Source organism: Meleagris gallopavo, chromosome 7 (assembly GCF_905368555.1).
Source record: "Meleagris gallopavo chromosome 7, MGAL_WU_HG_1.1, whole genome shotgun sequence".
NCBI classification, from domain to species: domain Eukaryota; kingdom Metazoa; phylum Chordata; class Aves; order Galliformes; family Phasianidae; genus Meleagris; species Meleagris gallopavo.
Window position 1 is genome coordinate 10,922,725 of NC_139410.1, and position 26,176 is coordinate 10,948,900.

A 26,176-nucleotide genomic window follows, 5' to 3' on the forward strand; every position below is an offset into this window, starting at 1 on the left:
ATGAAGAGAGGAACTTATTAGCCATAATCACCGTACTCTCTGATGAAGAGAACATGCTGCCTTGCCTCAAACCAACAGAAAAAGGGGCTTTGGATTTGATTTTCCTCTTTAATAAATCCATGTTTAATCAGTTTTCATTCACTTGAGTTGACAGAGCAAAAGCCAAGCCCTGCTAGATCATGGCAGCAGCTCTGCCCCACCGAGTGGCCTCAGGCATACACCCACTGCTCACAACCACCGCATGTCAGTGCATGATGAGCACTGTCTGGGCTGGTGTGAGACACACAGAGGGTGCAGCACAGTGCTAACTCAAGTTATGGCAAATAACTGTGTACATTTTGATACATTAACTGTACACAGATCAATAAAGCACAAAAAACATGCAGCCATGCTGTCCACTTTGATACAGAAATTTGAGAATAGATTTCAAAGGTTGCAAAAAAAAAAAAAAAAGTATATTTACGACTGCATTTTCAGTCGACATAAATGAATAACCTGCGAATTTTCAAAACTTGCAATCAAGCATTCACTTCAAAGAAAAGTTTGGTCATATCTCTTTACCAGACTTTTATAAGCCCTCTTTTGCAAGAGAAAAATATCCCTCACTTCACAATCACACCTTATTCACATCATCTCTTTTTGGCAGGACATACATTTGTGAATGGTTGTCAAGGATGAAGTATGTGTAAAATTTTACCTAAAACCAAAATAAACACTGAGACCTCTCTGAGAATTGCAACCACTGCCATCAAACCAGGCCAATGCGTTAAGTTTCACAAAAACAAGGTCACATACCCCACTAGTTTGATGTTTTTGTTGCTCTTTACACAGTAGCTGTATTGCATATTTTATGAAGGCTGCTCTGAAAGTAACACCCCTTATTTTATTATGTTGGCCTGCAATGTCAGAAGCAGATGTTGGTGATATGGAGTGGAGGTGAACTTTCCCACCAATATACCATTCCATTTTGTTGCCATGTGACAGATGGCAGCAGAGGGGCAGTCTAACAAATTGGCATCTGAAGCAAAAGCGTGTCACTGAATTCATCCATGTGAAAAAAGTGGCACCCATTCATTGACACTTACTGAACGTTAAGGGAGACCAAACAGGATGCAAACACAGTGGGTCACCTCTGCTGGTGCAGGTTTTGATGAGCACAACATGAAGGCTCTTGTTCATCGGTGACAAAATGCATAGTTAATGGTGGTGATCACAGTAAAAAAAACAGAGCAAATTCTCAGCTACAGAACACAATTAAATAATGTTGTTGTGCTCTTTTTATCTGCTGTAGTTTCCGTGAAAGTAAAATAGGAGTCATTACTTACAGGGCAGCCTCTGCATATGTGGCTGAAGACAATTCCTCTTCACTCAGTGTGGCCCAAGCAAGCCAAAAGGTTGGACACCCATGAGTAAATTATACATGCAACAAAATAGATTTTTATTTATTCTTGTAGTGGATTGCTCACAGTGTTTTCTTTTTGTACAAAAAAGGTGCAATTGTAGCATAAAAGCTGAACAGCTACACAGAACATACTATGATAATATCTCCTATAGCAGCTTCTTTCCTAATCCTCTTCCAAATCCCTTGCATACGAAGATAAATTCTCACAATCCTGACATGAGGATTATTCTTGAAGTAAAACAATCTGTAATCTTCATGGAGTTGCCTGCCACTCTGAATTATGTCTGAGTATCTGAGCATATCCATATTGCAGGGACCCACTGGGGCTCGTCTTGTGCATGATGAACTGCAGACAACAGCTGAGCGGATGCTTCTTGTAAGTTGTCATTCACAATCACTTGATCAAAGAACTGACCAAACTGAGCTTCCATTTTCTTAGCAGAATCCTCCATCTCCTGTAGATCTTCTTCCTGTGAGACACAACAAATCTCTAAAGCTCTAGTACTGTACGGAGAAATAATCTGCACGGCATTTGAAGAACACTCTGCGCTATGAAAACAAGAAGTGAGTAGACAAGACACTGTCATTGTACACTATTTCAATTTACAGTTGCTATAACTGTATAATGTTGTATAACTGAAAAATGTTGGCTACAATCAGTTCCAGGCTTCTGAAACAGCTGATTGCCATATGCTTCTCACGGGAGTACCTTGAGTCTCAGTACTTGCTCTCTTGCACACATTCTTACTCTGCATTTTAATTTACCTTCTCCATTTTCATGTTTCTTTGTGTCATAGCAATTATGATTTATTTCCATATGTAGTTATGCACTGAGGTCTCTAGAACTTTAAGATGCTAAGCTTGATTATGATTTGCATGGAAACAGTGGTGAAAAATACACTACACACATTGCAAATGCAAGCTGTGTGTTTCCTACAAGCAGGAATTTGTGTTCTATCTATAAAAGTCACTATGGAACAGATAGCAATACTGTGAGTAATACATTATACAGCATTTATACACAGTACAGTACATTACACACTTAAAACTGCATGAAAAATACTTTGTTACATCACTGAAGGAAGCACATTTGATCCATACATTTCAGTGCAAATAGTAAATGTTTGTGTTGGTTCAAACCTTGTCACAAGGCAGTTAGTTAAAATTGAAGTATCCCAAATAGTCTCTTTGTATAAGGACATTTGACTGAATGCTTCAATTCTTTATGCACAAATCACAACCCTCCTACTTCAAAGCAAATTTAGAGGGGAAAAAAACAAAAATAAAATGAAAAAAGGATTTAGATCTGAACCTCAGGACACAAACTTGTAAAGATGTAATCAAGTAGCACAGTAGAATGCATTATGTTCTAAACACACAACGCCAGTGTAGCAAGTCGTGTCTCTTCCATTCCCACATCTCACCTTGAATTTCATGTTCACATAATAATCTGTAATGATTCTGGCATTTTTACGCGTTTGCCTCATGCAGCTTATGCTGGATGGCTTGATGAATATAATATAGGGCTTTAATTCATGAGTCCGGGCTATTTGGATGCCCTGCAAAATAGGAGCAAAAACAACTATTTCAGGTGTATTCATCCCAGTTGTATTTCAATAGAAAACCAATTGCTTACAATATAGTATTACCTCCAGACCTAGCAGTAATCTTTTCCACAAACACCTACTTTAAAATGACCTCACTGATAATCCCTGGACCAGACATTATTAAAGCAAGCATAGCATACCAGTCACTTAATTCTGCTTGACAACCTTATTAGAAGATGCTTTCAATGTCAGTGAGTATCTGGACACTCCTTTCACAAACTGACAACATTAAAGAGGACTCTGGTTTTAAATAAACAAACAACCACACACACACACACACACACACACACACACACAAAAAAAAAAAAAAAAAACTATTGAGCTACCTTTGGAGAAGTATTTTTGGAAAAGAAATAAAGATAAAAATTGCAGCACATAAAATTGGCCAAGCTACCTCATTTAAAATACAAGTATGCAACTACACAGCAATTCTCCTACCTCCTAGTGACCACTAAAGAATGATTATCATACCCTTACTAAAACTTGTCCATAAACTCACATTCTAGAAACTCATGGTGGCATATAATGTTGAAGCAGTGAGATTAAATTTCTTCCCTCTTGTTCAGGAAAAGGGCAGCAGAGTAAACCTATGGACGTTTTCAGATCAAAACAGAACAAATACCAAAGTGTAGCCTTATCTGCTCCTACAGCAGTTTGGATTTTGAGTAGTGCTCCACAGGTATGTAACTTAAAAAAAAAAATACAAACAAACCACTGCAAAACTAAGGCTTGGTCTAGCTCACTGTAATCACAGCTTCCACATGAAAGAAGAGTCCTTGCTGTATGCAAGCATGAAAACTCCTTTCTGCATCATTCCACCTGCTAATGCAGCTGCTCACTTGGAAACAAATGAACAAGAGAATGATACTGATCTGTATGTACTTGTCGCAGTAGTACTTTTTCCCTTAAGACCCATGCAAAGACAAATCTACTATTAATAAACACTGTATCAGGAAATAGAAGACAAAGCATCTAACAGTGTTCCAGTAGTTCATGATCGTATACAGAATTATTTTTCCTTCCAGAAGATACCAGTTGTAGATACCCTGCCCCTTTACAACTCACATGTGGTTCCAAATCTATTACACAGATCTTCCCTTCATTGAGGACTGTTCTCACTGCATCAATGCTGGTACCATACATGTATCCTCTGTATTCCCCATATTCCAGCATTCTGTAACAGTGATGAGAAAGAAGGAAAACAAAAAAGAGCTTCAGTCTCAAAAAGGTTTCATTTAAGTGTGAAATTTTCCAAACTAATCCAGTGGTTAAGATCGAGAAATCATAAAACATAATGAACACGACTCAAGGACTACTACAGCTATAATGAATGCATTTTTTTTTTTTTTTACTTATTTTTTACTTATTCTACTATCACAAATAATGTGTTCAGGGGTTGGATTCTACCAACAAAAAGCTTGTCAGTTATATATTCAGTACTAATAACTTCACAGATGAGATGATCTCAAAGCACTTTGGAGTATAGCTTAAGGAGTATACACTTAAGGTGTATAGCTTCTGCTGCTAAGCTGTGAAGTCTATTATAGCAGAGAGTCTATTGAGGCAGAGAAAGGAACAGTTCTTAAAGCTTGGGCCTTATAGCTGAGGTGCTTACATGGAGATGTCATCACCACAGAAGTTCCACAACAGATATACAGATTAGGGACTGGCCTGACCTACTCAATTTTGAAAACCAAACCAGTTCCTAAGAAGGCTTATATTCCTAATCTACCCATCACACCAGACAAGCTCAGGACTAGAGACCACACTTTGAGAAGAATGCCAAGATTAATTGTAGAGGAGCTTATTTGCAATTGCACAAATGGTTTTTGAAACAATGGACTCAAGTAATTTGACCCAAATATACACCCAACTTACATAGAAAGTGTAAGGAGAGGAACCCAGACTTAAGTCCTAAATACAAAACCATCACCTCTTGGATAGTGTTCCAGTTTACCTGTGGCTATACACCATATTTTCAAAAGTTTCCTTCGATACATAGTGATATTCACGACCATTCATTTCATAACTCTTCTGAACTCGAGTAGTGTCTGAAAATAGATACAGTAGAAATCAACTGCAAGTAAATTCTTGCAATGTTATAGATGAAAATAAGAGAGCTTTCATGAAGACATACAAATAAATATTTTTGTAGGACTAAAATCAGTTGTCTTCATTTTTTGAGTCCAGAGCAAAAGCCTTGTCTACTCTACTGGCTGACCAACAGAAAATCCTTGAAAAATTGCTAAGTTGTCTATATTTCCTGGAATGGAAGAAGTGCAGTTGTTTGGATTAAATCAATCAGAAACTTCTTTGGAACTAGTTGCATAATTGCTTTTCCTCCTCTGAGGTGAAGCTGATTTATGTTCACTCTGAAACATTCTGCGAGCACTTTCACATTTGCACTTTCCTCATATTTTGGATCTTAAACATAATGGAATTCCTAAGTTTTCAACAAGTTTCAGATTGATACATTCCCTCTTTAGTTATCCAAATCACAAGAACCCAATAAGCAAAGGTAGAGAAAATTTCTATGATTAAGTCAGAAATTAATCTGTATTAGTCTCATTCAAGACCAGAAGACTAATAAGGAAAGCCTATTAAGCACCATCTTCAGTTGTCTCCACTCTCATACCTGATCACTTAAATGCTATGAACCTAAAATATGCCTAAGAAATACTCTTTATCTATGAAAAGAAAATGGCAAAGATTAGAGAGTCATACAGATTTATTGTTACATAAAGTTTTAAGCTTTCAAAAGGCGTAACTGAAAAGTGCTTTTGGCCAATTTGCCAAAACAGAAATATAGTATTTTAAACCAACTTTTATAAAAGCAAGTGACTACGGCTTGCAGTACAAAAAAGTCACATAATAAAGAGCATGAGTACACAAAGGCAAGAGGTAGGTGTTTGACATTTCCTTATCACCATTTTTGAAGGGAGTGGGGGAAAGAAGAATATTACATACGAGGCACAGCACTTTGAAACTCTCGTGGGTTGCTTGCAATAAGCCTTCGCCTTAGCTCATTCACCCCCACTCCTGCAGGACCTGAATAGTTGAAAAAACAACTAGTATTACACTTAGAGGCACTTTTTGCACCCACCCCTCACATTTTCATAGAATCATTAAGGTTGGAAAAGACCTCTTTTCCAACCATTTTCTAGCATTTTGTGCATACACAAATGAATTGTAAACATGATAAACTTGTATTTTTAGGTAATAGGCAACGACCTATCATCAGAATAGAAATCAGATTGCTACTTGTGTTGAAGGATTATTTAGCAGTAAGAAATCACTCTATAAGTTTTATCTTGCGAACTTCCTGAAAAAATATACTAGATGTGACTGAGGTATCCCAATGGATGAGGGTACAAATCACTTCCTAGCAATATGGTCACTCCTAGTAAGTAACTCAGCAGTATCATTTTAAAACAAAACACTAAACAAACTTCCAAACTTGGAAAGGACAATTAACCTGCTTTTACTCAGTCTGCTTCTTCAGGAACATGGAACACTACAGAAAACCAGACTTCTTTCAGTCATAATGAACGAAGAGAACTTGAGAAACAGCAGAATTCACAACAATATGGTTTCTTCTCAAGACTTTGTCTTTTTGTTGTTTTTTTTCTTTTTTAGAAAATTGTCTCAAGTAAAGATGATACACACATCAGAATTTAAAATCAACAATGGAGAAAAGTTACAAGAAATCATTCTTGATATGTTACTTTCAGAGCCTACTTATGCTGTTCTCAGCCACTGCCTGTCACAATTAGCAGCAGTAAATCTCCACTGATCGGACACAAACTGACCATTTCCTCCCCTTCATTACAAGCTGTGAATGTTTCATCAGAAAGTAATTAATTACAGCATACCCACTAGCACAATTAGTCTGTTCCGATCTCCTGGGTGCCGCTGGTACCTAACCACCTCCTCATATGGAGCTGCAAAAGTGCTACAGCAGCTGCTGGGGCACCGAGCATAACATGACTGCTGGTTGGCCCTGGACTTCCTTCGACACAGGCGCATACTTCTGCGGAAACCAGCTGTAAAGGACAAAGGCATTGGCACTAAAAATCACAACTAAAATGCATGCAGATAGCTCTGGAGCCTAGAGTGTCTCTTTCCAAGCTAAATATCTGCTGCATTTTTTTTAGCAAGGTAAAAGATAATTAATTTCACTAGTATACTTGGCATATTTGCTTGGTAGAACCTCTGAGCATTAGATGAACGAGGAAAAGTCTCATTAAAAGCTACCTGAAAATTAGCCCATAATTAAAGACAACAATTTGCCCCAAACTAGTCCAAACAGAAGTTTATAATCATATAAAGTATCAATAGGAACAGGTCAACAGATTTTATTTTTAAGGTCCACTCTGCTAAAGCAAATATTGAACTTCTGCTTAGTCTACAGAATGAATACAAATATTTTATAGAGATTGTTATGGTTTAGTATCAAGGATACGCTTATTGCTTCACTTTACTATCCAACTCTGAGAACTTCATTTTTACATTTACTTCTCTAATGAAAGCCCTCATCATTATTCTTGATGCATGACGGATAGCAGAACAATGTTCTAATAAAGATAATCCTGAAGTAAGAGAAATATAACAAATATAACAAAGGCAATTTAAAAGGTGGCCATGTCTCAGTAGAAATCTATCAAGAACAGAGGTTTAAATGGAGAGAGCAAGTACTAGTATGAAGAAAATGGCTTCTTGAAGTCTGGAAAACAAGTGAGCAAAATTCAGTTCAGTAACTCTTTAGGTGAAGCGAAGATCAGAGCATTTGTTTTAAACTCCACACAATTTAATCTAGATCAAGCCCTAAACATCTTACTTATCTTTAGCCACTGCGTACCAATGAAGACTCGTTGACCAAGTTCACCAAATTCTTCCTCTTCTAGAATAAGAACAAATACTCATGAAGAAAAAAGGAGAGTGAAAGTTTCAAAGCTGCACTACTAGCAATTATTTCTGATCCTGTAAGAACAGCGTTGCAGAAAACACAAGCTAGTATTATAACTAATCTAGTTTAAAAAGCATGCTACACAGTAATATGAAATATTCAAACATGACCATGTTTTCTGTAAGAGCTTGGAAAATTAAGCTTAAACTAGTTGAATTAAGCTTGGAAAGTCATGTTTTTTTTCTAAGCGAGATCTGAAACCTCAGTGTTTTATTTGTTCTGTTTCTATGATAACTACACACCAGACAATGTTTTGAAATACTTGAAGTGCAAAAAAAAAAAAAAAAGAATCCACCTAATTTAAGCTTTGCAGGTGAAACCTAGCTCACAAGAATTCTTCAGTTACAACATTACAACAACCAACAACACAGTAGCTCACAGACAAAAATAACAAATTTAGAATAACCATGCAGGTCAATTTCTGCCCAACAGCATGCCTGGAATATGCAATGCACATCTAGTCAGACCACTCAGGCACTTTTTTTTTAAATCATCTTTGATCAGATATATCTGTACTCCAATATTCCAGAAAAATCTGTTTCCTCCAGTTCATTTTGTCCCCATTCTCATGCTGCTTCTTGTAGTATTGTAAGCATTTTGCTAAGTCTTCTAAATCTCTATATGCTTTTTTTTTTTAATTAAATGTCTTCTACAAAGCTCCAAAATATCACTTTCCCAATAGATTAATGCTCTAGCTCAACTGTTTTATTGAGGTGACTTAAAACAACAAAAAGCCTAGTGACATCAGTATTTTATTTCTCTTCAAGAAGGGCTCCTAATTTTCACCTAATCACATGTATAGTTATTCAAGTTGTGTACTCCCCTTACAAAGGCTTTGCTAAACCAAGAATAAGATACAGAAGACATAGGCATATCTTTAGATGCTTTGCAAATGAAAATTATTTGTTTGTTCTGGAACCAATACTGCATTTAATGTATAATATTTTAGAGCTTGTCAATTGACTGGTAGTTCTCTCTTAAGCAAGCAGATATCAAAACAAGATTAGATGCATATTTTTTAGGCCTACATACTCTGCACTACTCATCACAGCTTTAAAAGACAGTTTAATTCCAACTTTTTATACATACTAAAAACTTCTTGTTTATGAAGAAAACCCTACTTGGCACAGAACTACTTGACTACAGCAAATTTTAGAGTACTGCGCAGCACATTTATGCTTATATCCTTTCTATCCTCATTTATGTTGAGATGTCATTCAAATCTTTTTGTGTCTACCTGCTTTATCTACCCTGTCCTTCCATGTTACAGAGTGCAGCATGGAAATTTACAGTGTGCAAACATATCAGCTATCAAATATTATAACAGGAGTATAGTTTTTCATCATACAGTATATCCTGATAAATTCTAATAGACAGCTGCTTACAGGAGTTAGAGAGAAAAAAGTTAGTGTTACCTTCTTTAAGCTCCTCTGAGAGTTCAGACAGAGACAGACAGAACAATTAGTACAGACTGTTTTCTCAGAACTAAAATGAAGAAAACCAACCAGCATGGCCCACTGAATTTAGGAAATTTGGGAAACAGGTATTGCAGGCTCTAACTCCAAAATACACCCAATGAAGCATGGAGCGTGAATGTTCAGAATGAATCTCATCTACAGTATCTATTTCAGTATTGTACTTGCAAAACAAATCATAAAAGACAGCCAGCTAATTATTTAGTAAGACGTTGGATAGGAAATATTTGCTTCCTTATTGCTCTAACTGCTTAGCTACAGCAGAGAGCAGACTGAGTGGTGAGTAAGGAGTAGGATTTGCAACAGTAAACCCCAAATGCAGTTATCACGTGTCCTAGCCTGAAAACAAAAACCAGCCATGTAGATCTGTCTTAAGAGATTTGGGCTCTGACTGAGAGATGAAAGAAAATTAATGATCCATGATAAAAAGATGATCCTACTAGCAAGTCAAATGCAGAAGAGCTGCAGGAAAGGGAGCTAGAATGACGTTTTCTCCATAGCACTGCCAAACACCTCAAAGAAATTTAATAGAAGACTTCTTTTAGTGGAAAATACATTTACTTCAGAAGACTTAACATTTTGCAGAACTCTCAATATGCAACAGATAGGTTACCTAAAAGGATTTGCTTCGGTTAAAAAAAAAAAAAAAAAAGGATCTCATTCAGATGTTTTTTGGGTGGTCCCTCATTTCAGGATTTGGTTAAAAAAACAAAACCAAAAACAAAGAAACACCCTCACTGATTGACTTATACATAACACATTCATTTTTATAAAAACATTCTTTCTATATATTCTTGACTATGCACACCAACCAAGAATATAGAACATTTTTCCTCTTTACACATCAACAGCTCCTATAGGCACCATAGACTGAGAATGGCTTTTAAAGCTAAAACAGTATTCTTATTTTTGTCAACTGCTTGTTTTTAAGCCACTTGCTTTTTTGTGGACAGTCATTTTCAAAGCAAAACAATACCAAGGAATTCAGAGTTAGGTCAGAAGAACTTACCAGACTCAAATGTTTCTTCATCTTTTTAATAATCCAGATAGCAAAGTTATTAAAATAAATACAAAAATTATTTTCCCCTTATAGAATTTTGGAATTATAACTGAATTTTCCAGTTCCCATCAGTCTGCTTCATACACGTATTTTTCACTTCCTCCTACATTGAGACCATGCCTGAATTAACTGCTTAATCTCTCTCCACATAGCCATTCTTCTGGAAATCTGCTTAGAAAACATTTGCTCCCCAGTAGCAATACGTGCAGAAAGTGGATTGGTATAGGAATTCGAAGACTCTTTGCATGCAGACTGTTTTGTTTTGTTTCCTTTTGATGTGACAGCAAATCTACAGTACCTACTTGTGTTTGAGGCAAAGAAACTTTCAAACTCCCTCCCGTGATGCCAAAAATAACCTAGGCAAGTACCTGAGCTTCCGGCTAAGGATGCAGCAGCATAGTATGTGAGATTAGGGGGGACTTTGGTCATCATATTCAAGGCATTCTGCATGCATGCACTAATCCTGTGATGCACCAGGCACCTGAAGGCAATACATCTACAAGCATTTAAGTTTTGCAATGCCTTTATAAGCAATATTGCTTGGGGGCAGGGTCTCAGGTTCTCAAACTTCCGTTTAACAAATTTGACATGATACAAATAATGTGCTAGCAGTTTTTCATGCTGCTTCATGCAATCCAGATGTGGAGAGTAACAGCTGTTTCAGAAAACTGCAAAAAGTTCTGCAGCAGGTACTTACAGGATCATATCCCCACTTGAGAACTTTCTTAAATACCTCAGTAGAAGGAAGAATGAGCTGTGCCACTTCAGGAAGTGTGTCAAGTTCACACTCTTCATTTATACTATTTACCTGTGAAACCCTATTGTTGCTCACTGCCTAAAAATGTATTCACATCAGCTCAGTCTCTTCACAATGAATTGTGTGGGTTCTCAAAAATTACAATAATCTCTGGTATTAAATATGCACAACTGATGTTGTTACACAATTCAAAACCTGAATCAAAGATGTTAGTTCTCATTCAGATTTTTTTGGGGTGGTCCCTCATTTCAGCACATTTCACTGTAAGCAGTCATGCACTGTTCACTAGAACTGCAGACAACTCATTTTCATACAGTGACATATGTTACCAGAATATGAAAACAAGAATTTTCTACAGTTAAGTTCACTTGGAGAATGATTATCTTTAAGCAGAAAATAAAATCTACTTTGATTAGGTATTACCTTGAAGCAAACAATAGTCTGAAGTCAATTCAGTTACCTGTTTCCACACACTTCTCATCAATTTGCATGTCATCCTCTGCAGACAGATCAACACACACAAAAAAATTATCCAAATCAGGAAAAAAAACAGAGGAAGGAAAAAGCCTTACACATAATGAGACTGAACTCAGACAACTGAAAGAAGAAATCTGAAGCTTTAGACATTTATGGATTTCAAGCACTGCAACCACATCTTCCTGATGTTCTCCATCTTTAGTAAGCAGAATATTGTTCTTTAGCTCCTGCTCTGAACACATCCAACTTGAATTATCTTTTTGAAATAACAAAAGGTTTAACATGGTAATTGCTCTGTTTACCCTGTGAAAACTTATTAAATATTACCATTACAGAGTGCAATGTTCCACTCACTGTTTTCTCACCGCATTTAGGTCCATCTTTCCATTATGTTCTGCTCACAGAAGTGGTTTTATTTGGTTGATATTAATTTTACCAAGAAAGAAAAATAAAAGATTGATTCAGCTTCCTCTTTATGCCCAGATCCCATCAATTTATGTCCTTGAAATCCAATGTCATGGATTTGGGCAACCTCAGGTTTGCGTGTTCTGCTCTTCTGTGTTCTACAGACAGGACCAGTAGGAACTATTTTCCAGCTGACCATGTTTCAATCCCAATAAACTCCTGCTTCCATCCTAAGTATTTGCCCAAAGATATCCTTTCAAGAGGTACTCTCCCAGAGTTGCTCACATCATCTACTGAAGATGGAAGAGAGGATGGAAAAAGTTGTCTTACTCTCCTCTAAGCACCCCATCCGAATTCTCAGTTCCCCATCAGATAGTGCACAGGTTAAACTTACACTTTTGGATCATTTAAGTTTCCATCACTTCAAGCAAACAAAAGACTTGCATGCAAAATGTAAGAACTTAGCAAATACATGGAAAAGGAACTCAAACTACCTTATTTCTGGCAATGTTCACAAAACATAAACCAAGTGCTATGGTGATTCTAAGTATAGAAACACAATATAGTCCAGACACCATCTCCTACCTTCTTCCACAGTGCTTACTATCCACAGTATATCCATTGAAGCAGTTAAAATGCAATAAAATTATGGTAAAAGAGAGCTCTAACAAACAAATCATTTTGAATCAGAAGAATCCTATGCAATGAAGCACTTAATCTAGAAGTTATCACAAAAGAAAGAGTATTACACAAGTAAAAAGAACCATAGAAAAAACGGAAAGAGAAAACAGGATGAACATTCCTCGTGACTAGGAATCACTACAAGTTTATGGAAAGTTAGGCTACGTAGCTGGAAGGTGATGTTTCTGGGTCTCCCATGGGTAATGTAGCTTAACTGTACCTTGAGGAATAAATACTCCACCATTCTATTCTAAAAGTATTGTATCACCTTCCAGTGCAGAACTGTTGTCTATGCCCCTGTAAAGTCATGGGGCTAGTACCATTGTCACTTCAGACCTGACCCTCTGGGCACAAAGTGCTCCTAATTTACTAAGATTACAGAAGGAACTGAATTCACAGATTCTCTCAGTCAGGTATCAAGCACACTGGAGATGACTGCAATCACGACCAGCCCTCCAAATACAACTACCACTAAGTAATTATTTTCAAGAGAATACTTAAAACACTGCTGAAGTTACAACATGGCTCTAGAAATAATGTCTTTAACTTAAACTGAATTTGTATGAGCTTGTAATTTCTGTATTCCTGGAAGCAGCAACAAGACTTTTCCTTTCTGCTCTACCATTCAAATAGCTTTTCACTCACACATTGATGACTTGAGACAGAAGTGGGGCTGAAAGGGCTGAGTCCACCAGAATTCTCGCTGCTTCCTGCATAGAAAGAAATATAGCACAGTTAAATTAATTAAAAAAGTGGAAAGTCCAAAAGGAAATGATGCTTCAGCCATATTCACAGAATGTTTAATATTAATCACTACTGAGCCAGTGCAAAACATCAAAAAATTGAAATATTAGCAATGTTTTAGTCCAATGCAGAATATTGAAGGAAAGCTACATGCTATCAGAATGTAATGTTTAAATGTAATTTCCAAATCAGCAGCATAAAAATATTTTGAGTTAATGTAGAAGGACAAACACATTGGCCATTCTAGTATACAAACCTGTAGAATTAGAAGAAAATCTTTTGCTTCCAGCCTCAGTCACAACCTAGTATGATTTTGACTTCTATTATAAAGGTTTATAAAGGTAGGTTTATACAGAGTATAAATAAAAGTTTATCTATGATTGCTTGGCCTTATATTTTCTGGAGGCAACACAAATGGGACACGTGGTTAGACGATCAAACTGAAGAAGTGTGCTATAGCAGCTTAAATTCTCTTTACAGTTTATGCTTTCAGAAACAAACTGTGGGTTATATATGTACAGAACAGGCAAAAGATCCTTGTCTTCTGCTGAAGCATTTCCATTTATTTGGTGAAATAAGTTTTCACCAAAACTGAAAAGTCAGTAATGGCTCATAAGACATCTTATAAAAAAGAAACAAAAAACCACACGCGTTTGTTAGATACAGCTATATCCTTACACCTTACATTTTAGTATCCCCCTCCCTCTCCTCCAATACATACATTTAAACACCATGAATTATGATTCCAAACAGAGCTATTCACTTTCACTAAAACTGTAGCTTCTATACTCCAACTACTAGAGGGCTTTTACTACAGAGATTAGATAACTGCTATGAACGTAAAATTTAATTTCAGATTACATAGGTGTTCTGAAAAGCATTTTCTCACACACACTGGGAAAGGAGAGAAATAAGCCTGAGAACAGTAAAAGGAAAGACACTTGTCAGATGTAACTGAATCCTACTGCTATGAATGGAGAAAGTTTATGTAACAAGACTGGACTAGAAATCATAAAAATTACTTTACCTTTTAAGAAGATGGTTTGAGGGTATCAGTCCAGCACAGGCACTAAGATCTGATAATTTCCTAGCCTGCCACCACAGAGCATCATTCTGGTCCACAATCTGGAGTATTTCACCTTTCTTAAAAGGCAAACCTGCATCAGCACATGGTATGGCAGGATCTTGTAATGGCCAGTAATCTGCCATTGCTCGCACATACAGCTGGTAAAAAACAAGTAAATGGAAAAAAAAACCCAAGATACTACATAACCTTTATAATCGCAAAGCCAAGTATGTCTGCTAGTTAAGTCTGTTCATGATGAAGTTGAACTTTAAAAACAAGATCAAGCTCTGAATCCTATCAAGTCATTAAGGAGGAGAAAAAGTAGAGTAGCAAAGAGAGACTTGTAAATTATGCGAAGAATTGAGCTTTAACCTCTACATAGCTTTAAAAATGTCTTCATTATCTGAGACACAACTATATTTCACCTTATTCTATTTACTGCTTCAGCAACAGCGTATACATGTTAGCTGAGAGGTAGCCAATATGGCAAGTAACATTTTAGGGATTGCAGTAATCTTTGAAGCAACACCACATCTTTGCAACACGCTACTAGACAGGCATTATTGTGGCAACTCTTTGCAGTAGCAATATAGAAAAAAGAACAACTCTTACTGTCGTTTGGTTGCTAACAGGACGATCAGAAACTGGAATCAACTTGAACATAATTGTTCCTTGAGAAAGAGCCTAAATGATTAAAGAGAGGAATAAAACATGACTGGCATTCAATACAAATTACCAAACTTTGTCACACAGACTTAACACAACATGGCTTTTATGTTATTACAAATGGAATTAGTTAGACTGAGTTAATAAGACTATTATATTTTTTCCAAAAGTAAAATCAAGAAGGAAATGTCAAAATCTCACTGAATACTTTTAATTCAATGAAAAACCATGTTCTGTTATAAATATATGCAAGTTCAACATGAATTCAAACCTAACTTTTCTACTGAAATCTTACTTAAATTAGTGGCAAGTTTGGTTAGACAAGTGATGTAAAAGGGGGAGGAAAAATATTTAATATTTGAAAATTAAGTATTTCAATTAAGCTAAAAATTATCTAGAAATATAGTATGCTGAGGAAAATAACGCATCAAAAGACTTGACATTGATCACATATAGCATGACAATATGCCATTCCTAACTGGCACTAATACTCTGCCAGTAAAACCTGAAAGACTGTGTGCAAGGTCAGTAAATAAAACTGATCAACAAATTTCTACAAAAGATTTTGACAAGCGATTACTTTCATGCGCTTTCATGCAAGTGAAGGCATGTAACTCAAGTTTATTCACTTCACTCTGCTTTAGTTCATTTCATAAGATGGAATTTTATTAGAATAGCACTTTGCCACTTCATTCTTGCGGAAGATTTTCCAAGGAAATTATGCATCAGTGAAGTTTGATTAAATTAATAAATTTACCTTTTTTTTTTCCCCCGCACAGAATTTGGGGATGGAAAGGTCACAAGTTAAATTTAATTCTGTTATATCCACGTTGGATTTTCAGACTTGAATTTGCACAAGACTTTGATTTTATAAGCGGCTGTGAATTTCATCCACAGCAATGAAACAAACTTTCTAGGGAGTGGAAGGCAGCATAGGTAGGGAAATGGAGCAATACACTGTTACCCTCAAAGTCCAAATAAAATTTAAAAGAGATTCAGTACCAGAATATTAATAACTTGCTCAGGCTCAAGTCCATCAATGGAAACTCCATTTACTTCCACTAATTTGTCTCCAGCATACAGCAACCCTACAGAAAAAAACAAGGATGAAAGCAGCAGCAGAACACAAATGGCATATAATTCTAGGATGACAAAGCAGTCATGTTTCCAAGGAAAGTCTTTTAATTTTGCTTAGCAACTAGTAATACCAAAGCGTTTAATAGACTACTGCCGAAAAGTACTACTACCCATTCCTTAATGCCCTTTATCTTACACAAAGTTATCTATAATTCTATCTCTCCATCAGAGAATGAGCTGCTAGCTTTATAATACATCAGTTTTGGTTGTTAATGATCAATCTCATAGTAGATTTGTGTGACTTTGCTTTTAACATCTGAATAATGAAAAACTGGATTTGTACCTCAACTCTCAAACATACCATGTTCAGACAAAAATTAAAGCAGAATCAAACTCACTCCAATGCATCACAGCATAGAGTGCTGTATGGTGTACACATCTGCTTGTTCACAAGGGAAGGCTAATTGTAGAAGTAAAGCTATTATCTTACTTGAAAAATATCTTATTTCACCTTGAATTTTTGTTATTATCTTGTTTCAAGTTATACCTACCACTTCTGTCTGCTAGACCACCATGGATCACACGGGCAACTGTTATGTCACCCGTTATCTCATGCCGTTTAATAGTGGCACCCTGGCAAACAGAAAAAACACTGTTTCACTGTTTCATCACTGAAGATCTTATACATTTTCTTTCAAATTACAGGTTTGATCTCTTCTGCAATGACAAAAAGGCATTAAAGGATAAACATATTTTTTAAACACCGCATGGATCTACAAAGAATGTATCACTAGCAGCGCTCTCACATAGTATTAAGTCATCCAACATCTAATACTAAATTAACCTCAGTGCCTGACTCCTAGAAATCTTCTCCCAAGATGATTAGTCAGATTACAATATTTATTAATATTTAATAAGTTTTCAGCTTATAAGCACAAATGAACCTTTCATTCTATCCTCCTTTCTATCTTCACTGTTTTGACTGAGGGAACAGTCCTATTTACATTTTAAATTTCATGAGATAAAAGCATCTGCCAGATATTCACACCCTGACTGGACATCGCCATGAACAACCTTCTCTAGCTGTCCCTGTACGGAGCTGGACCAGATGATCCCTTAGAGCCCTCTCCAATCTTAATAATTCTTGCGAACCTCCAATTCTGTAAAAGCCTCAAGAACACACACAATCTGTGTGATATTCCTGGAAATAAACCAAAATGCATATGATGCATTATCCAACACTTGTATAAGCTGAAGTGATTTGTCAGGTATCAGTAAACTCCCCAACCAGAGGCTGGTTGTTTTTCACTAAGCAGACAATCCTCATGGCTTCCTCATTCTCAGGTATGTTGTCTGGCAGTGGTGGAAGGGTAGGTTCAAAATCTTTCTGGGCCACAGTATCATGAGCAGATAGCAAGGCCTGTTACAAGCAAAAACAAAGAAATCAACCCATCAGCATACAACATACAACAAAACAGTTTTTACTTTTAACAGTGACTGGTCAAGAAACAGAAATCAGAGATTAAGTTCTTAAGTGGACATAGGTTTCTTCTTTCCATTTGGCAATTCCAACTGTAAAAAATTAAGAACAGTTCCTCTCTGTGTTTCCTAAGGAAATCTTACAAAAGTTGAAATATTTCTATTTGGAAGATAAGAATGCAGGCTTTACACACAATATCAAATAAACTCTGATTTTACATGTCTGTATCAACTGCTCAGAATTTACCTTTTAAAGAAATATCTGTAAGAAGTAGTTGTTAATAAAACACAGCCCAGTGCAGGTACTGCAGATACACAGTCCCAAAATGGATTCTCAACTATGACTAGTAAACTAAGCCTCTTCCTAGTTCTTTGCTGATTCCTGTGAGCAGCTGGTCATCTGTTTCCATCCCCATTGCAGACACTGCTATGAACAAATTTTCTATTTTCTTAAGCACTACTTACCCTTAAGTGAGGAGACCTCAGCAATCGTCTTAGCTCTTTGATCTCTCCAGATGGAGGGGCTTCATGCAGCAATTCTACCACCTGATAAGAGTAAGCACAGAGACTGATTCTGAAGGCCAATTAATTAAAAGGAAGTTCTGAATTAAGTTGAGGAACACAACACTATAAAACTTTTAAGTCCTGCATGTTATATGACTAAGAGCATAACTATACTGTTTGCTCTAATATTGGACCAAGATAAGCCTGGCTGCATGTTGTGCGACTGTGTAATACTTAGTTTGGTTCAGGCCATGTGCTCTAAATTACTTTTTTCTATGCCTCAACCAATATCATCACTACTGTCAGTTTCTCCACTTAATCATTAATTCTTAGTGTTTAATAATGAGCTATTAGAAAAAAATACCTAAAAAGCTTTTCAAAAACCTCATGTCAGGGTGCTTTATAATATCCATAACACTGAACTACAGTCAGATAGGAAATTTTATATATATATACACACACAGTCAGTGGTTAAAGCAAACAATTAATGATCCCATATAGCCAGAGTTTGTGCAGTCACAAGCTGTATATGTTTTCTTTCCCTCTCTTAACACAGTAAGTAATCAGCTGTGAAGAATCCTTCCATTTATATAGTATACTCAGACCTGAGACACAAAACTAATACGAGAACATTGTTTTCTGCAGCTAAGTTACCTAATTTGGTATTAGTAAGTAAAGAAATAGATGGTCTTACCTCACAATTCAACGCATGTGCCTGCAGCATGACAGGAACTGGTCTTTTTTCAAGGTAGTTTTGGAGGCATTCATAAATCTATTGCATGCCACGATAGACAAGACAATGCAATGACAGCATCATCTGTTTCCTTGACTATATAGATACATACACAACATACCAAAGACAATACTGTATTTCTAGGAATTTGTCATTTCAACTAGAGCCAGAGAGCTTGTAATCTCAATCTTTAATGCATCTAGAATTCAGTCTATAAGTAATTGTTTTTCCATATGGCCATTCAGCTAGCCAGTTATGCTTTGGTTTTTAGTTTTCCAACAAGGAAAGCTGATTACACAGGACAGTAGCAAGACAGTGTCAATTTTGACTTGTGGCTTGCTTCCTTACCCTAGTTGAAGGCCTGGTTAACAAAACAAATTTAATACCAAGTAGCCGTATTTAAAATGTCCTTAAGGGCATTCTGGATTTTTTTTTCTTATGTGAATTGTAAAGATTTTTAGAATCCTCACAAAAGAAAAACAAAATTTGTACAAAAATTGTTTTATAAAGAGATATCGTTGATTCAGACGGAAGTACCAACCAAAACTCTGTTCTATAACAACACACAGCATCCAGCTGCATATCAGAACATAAAAACCAAGAAGTATTATTTAATCAGTATCCATGCCAAGCAAGATACATAGCCAAACAGACACTGAAGAGTGGAAAAAGACAGCTGAGCAATGCCATATTCAACTTGTGCCTCTACACCCCTAACCTTAGTATGGATGCATCAAGTATAAGAGCTTATCTCATAACAAAAAAATATTTTTTTTTTCCCATAAAGCTAAAGTAATTTTGTTCAACTGGACTGCTGATGTTAGTTCTAATATAAGGACTAGGAGCACTTAGTGTAAATTATTTTTTACTGTCTTTACATGGAAAAATAAAGTAGCTATCATCTGGACACATCCGTTTTCACAGTTGAATATTATTTTACCTTTAAAAGTGCTTGCAGCCAGCGAGATCTGAGCAGGTCATATAACATGCCAACACCATTGACATCTCTTTTACAGAGCAAACTCAGTTCTTGTAGCACTAGAGTCAGAACATGAGATAAACCTGAGTCCAAGAAACAGAAAAGTGCAACACATTTCAGCACAAATAGAAGATCAACCAAAACTAATCAGTGACCCATTCCTTGAAAGCAACATCTTTATACTTGCAAGAAATATGCACTGATTTCCTCTGTCTGCTTTACTTGTTTTTTACTTGCATGGACTGTATAACCAGCTGCATTGTCCAGTTACCACAGCTAACTGAACACAGAAACCAGCTCTTACTTCTCTCCTGAACAAAATTTTTTATAGTCACTGACAGTTACCTGGTCCCTATTTCCTATACCAACTCACTGTAATGATGACAACACTTATATACGATCAACTTCAGTTTCAATCAGCTATTTTCTTTATACAATAATTTATACAGGTACTTCCTCACTAAGCTTCTCCAAATGGGACTCTTACCTCAACCATCAGGCAGAATTATTGAATATCCCAATAGGGAAGTCTGGAAATGTACCTCATTACCAAAGAAACCATCTGTTTCAGGAAAGCAGACGTCTAAACACTTATAAGAATAATGATCTATGAGTTCTGTGAACCATGACTGTAAGCCCCACAGGGAAATCTATCTTTCAAAACACAGCTAACTTTAAAGGATTATCTGCTGCAAGAACTTCCTACCACCCAAGAGAACATGGCTTTTTGAGATCTCTTCCTCATCATTCGTTGCCTTTCTTCTGAGAGAACTTGCACTAAGTATCTCCAAGAATGCAATCCCTACACAAAGTAAACTCAAATAATATACTCTGCATAGAAGCATAAGTTTTTTAAAGAGAATCATTTACGTCAGAAGAAAAAAAGCCCTATTACAAATTAGAATCTTTTCATACAGCTAAAGAAATCCTTGACTTTAAGCCAGAAAAAATTGGCAGAAATTCTCTTCTGAAACCCTATAAATTACCTACCAATATTAGGGACCAAAAGTCATTCCTATTATTAAGTAATAAAACTTCTAGATGTAATTAGCCTTTCTCACAAGTCTGAGTCACACGTGCATGGAACAAAACTTTTTGCCAGTTTCCTTAGAAAGAGAAATGCAAGAGTTACAAGTACCATTATCTTGACCACAGACTGCTGGCACCTCCATTTTTTCTTTCATTCCAGGAGATTCCATCTATGTTTCTGACTACAGCATTCACACCATGTAGGTTTTCACAAAGACAGATGTTGAACTAGGGAAAAGAGTATTTTCATACTGAAAAATCAAGTATATTAAATTGATACCAAATTAGAACAACAAAAAGAAGTAATGACAATCATTTTTTATACATGCAACAACAGGTTGCAAGCATAAATTGAAGACATGAGCCACAAATGTAATATCAGTTACCAAGCAACACCCAAAACGCAGAGATAAACCTCAACTGCAAAATATCATTTTATTTCTTCACGGAATTGTCATTAGCTTGCTTTATTAAGCTGTCTAAAATAACAATCTGGTTGTATAACTTCTGTTCCCCAGCTTTAAGTGTGCTACCACAATGTTATTTTCCCCAGGATATTAAAAGCTTGTTTTACATAAAACAAATACGTTTTACATAGCCTGGAAAATAATCATATTCAAAAAAATAAATTATATTTATTCTTGTTGTTACTGACATTATTAAAATTGAAACAATTGAGGGCATGATTTTGCAAAGAAAGGATCCCTGTTTAAATTAAATGCAACATCTTTGAAAGGATTTCATATTTTCTTCTGTATTCCCTCAAAGTGAATTAAACAAACAAAAAATCCCACACCTTACCTCATCTGACTCAGGCATTTACAGCTGATTGCACTAAGTGATAACTTAGACTAGAAGTGGAGGAAGATTTCCAATCTATTTCTAGCAAGAAACAATGCAGTAGGGGATTGCCTTAGAGAATGCTCAGAATTCTTCACTTAAAAGTTGCAACAAGCATGGAAATTCCTCAGGTAACACACTATTTTCTCTCACTTACGCGGTCCTGTGCTCACTTGTGATATTTCCCTAGAGTTGTGAAATAACTTAGCGTATTTCTACACCAAAGTATCGAAAACCCACGTATGAGAGATGTAACAAAGATGCTGAATTACTACACATCTCCGTTAAGCCAATTCCAACTCACGTTTGATACAAATATGAAGACACTGTCATGACTGCTGTTATTGTAAGACTACTCTTGAAGAACTATGTATTTGAACAGGTCATGCAACCTAAAAAGTTAACAAGTTAAAAAGTCTGCAACATCAAATATCTGAGCACATCAGCCAGTAGTGAACACCACTATGACACTGTATACACAGAGAATGCCTCATCAAATTCTGTTAAATATATGGTAGCTCATCTCCTAGATTAATAAAGCAAAAATGCAGCCATTTTCCTCTAAATTGTTCTGTGGACAGAACACAAAGGCAAAAGCAGGTATTACCTTGATCTGCTTATGAAAGCAGAAGGCATTACTGTCACTTCTACTGCACATTTTAATACTTATTTTTAGACCATTTTTCCTCTCTCCTGTTAAATCACAGAACCTTTTTCAGAAGGCAGTGGAAATGAAAGGAGGGAAAAAAAACAGAAGTTAGGAAATTCTGATTCAAACATTTTATTGCTGAGTATTGGTTATTCATTACAAGCCACCTCCACAAGATGCTCAGTTATGTGTCTTGTAGGAATTCTAACCCAAAGACCACTTTTACAATTATGATTTCTCCTTTCAAAGACCAGCAAATATACAGTTTGATCTTCCTCCATTATCCAATGCAACATTTCCATTTAATTGTTGCATTATACTACATAACTGTTTTTCCACTAAGGAAAAACTATTTTTCCATATTTTATCTATGTAACAATTTATGTAACACTGAATCCTCCTACCACATGCTCACTGGGAACTGGGTTGAGCCACAATTATTATTTTTATCCCTCAATATTCTTGAGTTCTGTTCCTTTAAGGGTTTTCCTTCTCCTTTGTTAAGCTTTCTTAAATCCATCATTAGGCAGATCAAGTAAGCAGGCCATATAAATCTAGCCATGAATACCTGTTTCTTAATTACTGAAGACATTAGGAGTAGGCCAGAAATCTTTACTGTGGGATGGTTTAGACAAGCAAAGAGGAATTCATACACTGCAAACTACATTCAGGACATCGTACCCTGGTTTTCACTGAGCATTAATATAGAAACACAAATAGCTTCATTGCTCTGATCCACCTTTTCAGCATCAAAGAGAAGATTGCAAGCTTACCAGTTACCAAATTGCTTGCTTAAGGGGAAAACTTATTAAAAACACTGCACCTTCCTTTCCTGAGACATATACACACACTATAAAGGTAATACTTGGGGTCTCCTTGACAAGGTTACTGAGCATTTTTAAAAAGGAAAACCACTCTATTTAAATTTGTCAGAATTGTTTGGAATACTGAAGATCGTGAACTAGCTTGAGGGCAGAGAATATCCTTGAGCTTTTGTCTTAAGTAAGCCACCAAAAGTCAATAAATTGCAAAGGCAAATAACAAAGAATAAGCTTCTTCTAATGATATGCCCATGCAGAACTTTTTTGTCCTGAACTAAAAACGTAATTAGTCCTTCCACTGACATAGGTCACTCTCAAGTGAGTGTAAAAAGAACTTCAAAGCAAGAAGTGCTTGAATTTAAAAAGCCATCTGAAACATAAGCAGAACAAATATATATTTTAAGCAAAGGCTGAGACTTTGTTTAAAACCATATATACAAAAGAATAACTACTGCAAGTCCGAGGTGGCACAGGTGTTGGGTTTTTTTTTTGTTTGTTTTTTTAAAAGAACATTCATTCAGTAAGCCATTCTACAGTATTTGGATAATCACACTTGCATATGTAAAATTGCTGATTAAAAAAGTATGTTATGACTCTCTGTAACTAGATATATCTGATGATACAATTCATCCTCCTTTCTTCTAAAAGAAAAGCACATAGCTATACTGATGGGGCTATTGTCTTGTTTACATGGCGGTAATACCACTAAAGCATCACCTCCTAGAAGAGCAGCACATTCAAAGAAGAATACTTGAGCGCAGCAAACCATAGTCATGTGAAGCAGGCAGTTTTATTTCCAGCTGTTTATTGCCAACCACCTGGACTGAAAACAAAACTGACAAGATGAGCACACTGATCACTAAATCAACTTAAACACTACAAGGTTAGTGAGTTCAAAGACAGAATTTTCCATTCACATCCATCTTCTACAATCTCTCTCACTACACACAAGGTAGTTTCCTAGACTATTATTACAACAGGGATGGTTGTGAAGTCTATTTATTTTCAGCAAAAAGGGTCAACGTATACAGCACCTGGCATTCAAGTCAGACTACTCTGTGAAGATTAGGAATGAGGAAAAATTATCTTTTTAGTTCCTACTCCCCATTCATACACATCTCTAGTATTTAGCTTGTGGGAACTAAACACCTACCACAGGTTTAATTAGCTTTGCCTTAACTATGAAAAGACATTAATTTTACAACTGCATGGGGGAAATGCATCTGTGTAGCATAATGGTTTCAGTACAGTACATAATTTCTTACCTGCAAATAGTGCAGAATACACCATGTTCAGCTCTTGGAGAATTTCTGAAGAGAGAATATTTGTTGGATGTTAGCAAAGCAAGTATCCTCATTGCCCTAGCTAATCTATGGACATCCCCTCCTTTCTAATCCGCAGAAACCTAACCTTAGAACTACTCATTACCAGGGAGAACAAATCCCCTTAACCCTTTTCTTGCATAAAAAGCATACTTTGTCTCTCACTTAAGTAGTTTCTCATTCTCAGCAACTTTCCCACTTAATAGGACACCCAGTTTTTCAGGTCTGTCTTCAGTTACCATGCCTACAAATTACAATGTGTTATACTGTAGCCTCAATCTTCCATTGCTCCTTATAGGAGTTCCACTGCAACACAAGAAACATCCAGCTTTCAACTTCTGAAAAATAAAAAGATGAGGAAAATAAATTAATTACCATGATTTAATAGAGACGGAAGTCCTGCAGGTTAACTCGTTCCTTGGTTAGCTACAGAAATACAAAATCAAAGCTGCTGTGTATTACTTTCCCCATGCATCACAACCCACGTAGGCTGTAAACTGGAATCTGTGTCAGAAATGCATTTAATCCGAGGATTCACTTCAGCCAATAACTAAGCTATCAGTTAGCTTTGTCAGAAAGGCAAAAAAAATCCAGCCCAGGCTTCTAATAATCAGCAAACTAAATTCACAAGTGATATCATTACTATTTTTACAATATTTTGTATATAGATAGAAAAGGCAGATTTTTTTTTAATTCCCAAGTTTGTTTCATTCACAGTAAATGAAGTTAAACATTTGAAGTTGTTACATATTTATAGCTACATCATCTTTTTCAATGGTAGGAAGAGAATGGAAAAACATTTCCATCTGCAGGTGCATTCTCAGCTTAAGGCAGAGAAGCAATATGGAATTAAAGACATACAGAAAAGGGTTCTTCACATGTCAAAGCTTATGATTGAAATCGTTTGTTCTTCTGAAACACCTAAAGATGAGGATCACTGATGCTGAACAGTTACAAGAAAAAAGTGCTTCTAATCATTCGCACTCCTACAAAAAGCTAAATAAATAACAAGTTTGCAGATGAAAATTAGTTTACCTCGTTGTTCACTGTAACTCCTATTCAAGAATAAGTCCTACTCCTGCAGTTTTCATTTAAACATTTTTGTATATCAAGTTCTAAAAGATGACTGCATAGAAAGATACTCAGCACAAAAGATAAAGCATTAGAGCTGGTGTGTTATACTTCAGTACACTCTCCACTCTTAGTCGCACTTTCTTTTTTCCCCAAAAAAACCCCAAACATTTGATAGCTTATCTCCTAAACATGTTTTTGTTCATCTATCATATCATTCAGTATAATTTACACAGAGGATTGAGATAAAAAGAATTTGTTCATGAACATGAAGAGGTCTATCTCTATTCTTGGTTGCAAGGAGAACAAGTATAACAATACTTTTAAGTACTGCCCTGCCAGAATGACTCTCTCCCTTTTAGCTGA

General features: G+C 36.1%; 1 protein-coding gene across 1 annotated transcript; it reads right to left on the bottom strand.

Annotated features, from left to right (window-relative positions):
- Window positions 1–1,410: 1,410 nt before the first annotated feature.
- On the bottom strand, window positions 1,411–26,041 carry MPP4 (MAGUK p55 scaffold protein 4). Its single transcript, XM_010713470.4, has 21 exons — window positions 21,217–26,041; window positions 20,040–20,161; window positions 19,061–19,138; window positions 18,328–18,408; window positions 17,672–17,803; window positions 16,935–17,016; window positions 16,309–16,394; window positions 15,253–15,324; window positions 14,602–14,798; window positions 13,476–13,540; window positions 12,735–12,752; window positions 11,728–11,766; window positions 10,460–10,480; window positions 9,391–9,405; window positions 7,868–7,909; window positions 6,882–7,052; window positions 5,977–6,057; window positions 4,967–5,060; window positions 4,075–4,183; window positions 2,827–2,961; window positions 1,411–1,872 (listed from the first exon to the last, which is right to left on the bottom strand). Exons 1-21 carry the CDS (start codon window positions 21,275–21,277, stop codon window positions 1,681–1,683), a joined length of 1,893 nt encoding a protein of 630 aa, XP_010711772.1. The 5' UTR covers window positions 21,278–26,041; the 3' UTR covers window positions 1,411–1,680.
- Between the last annotated feature and the right edge of the window lie 135 nt (window positions 26,042–26,176).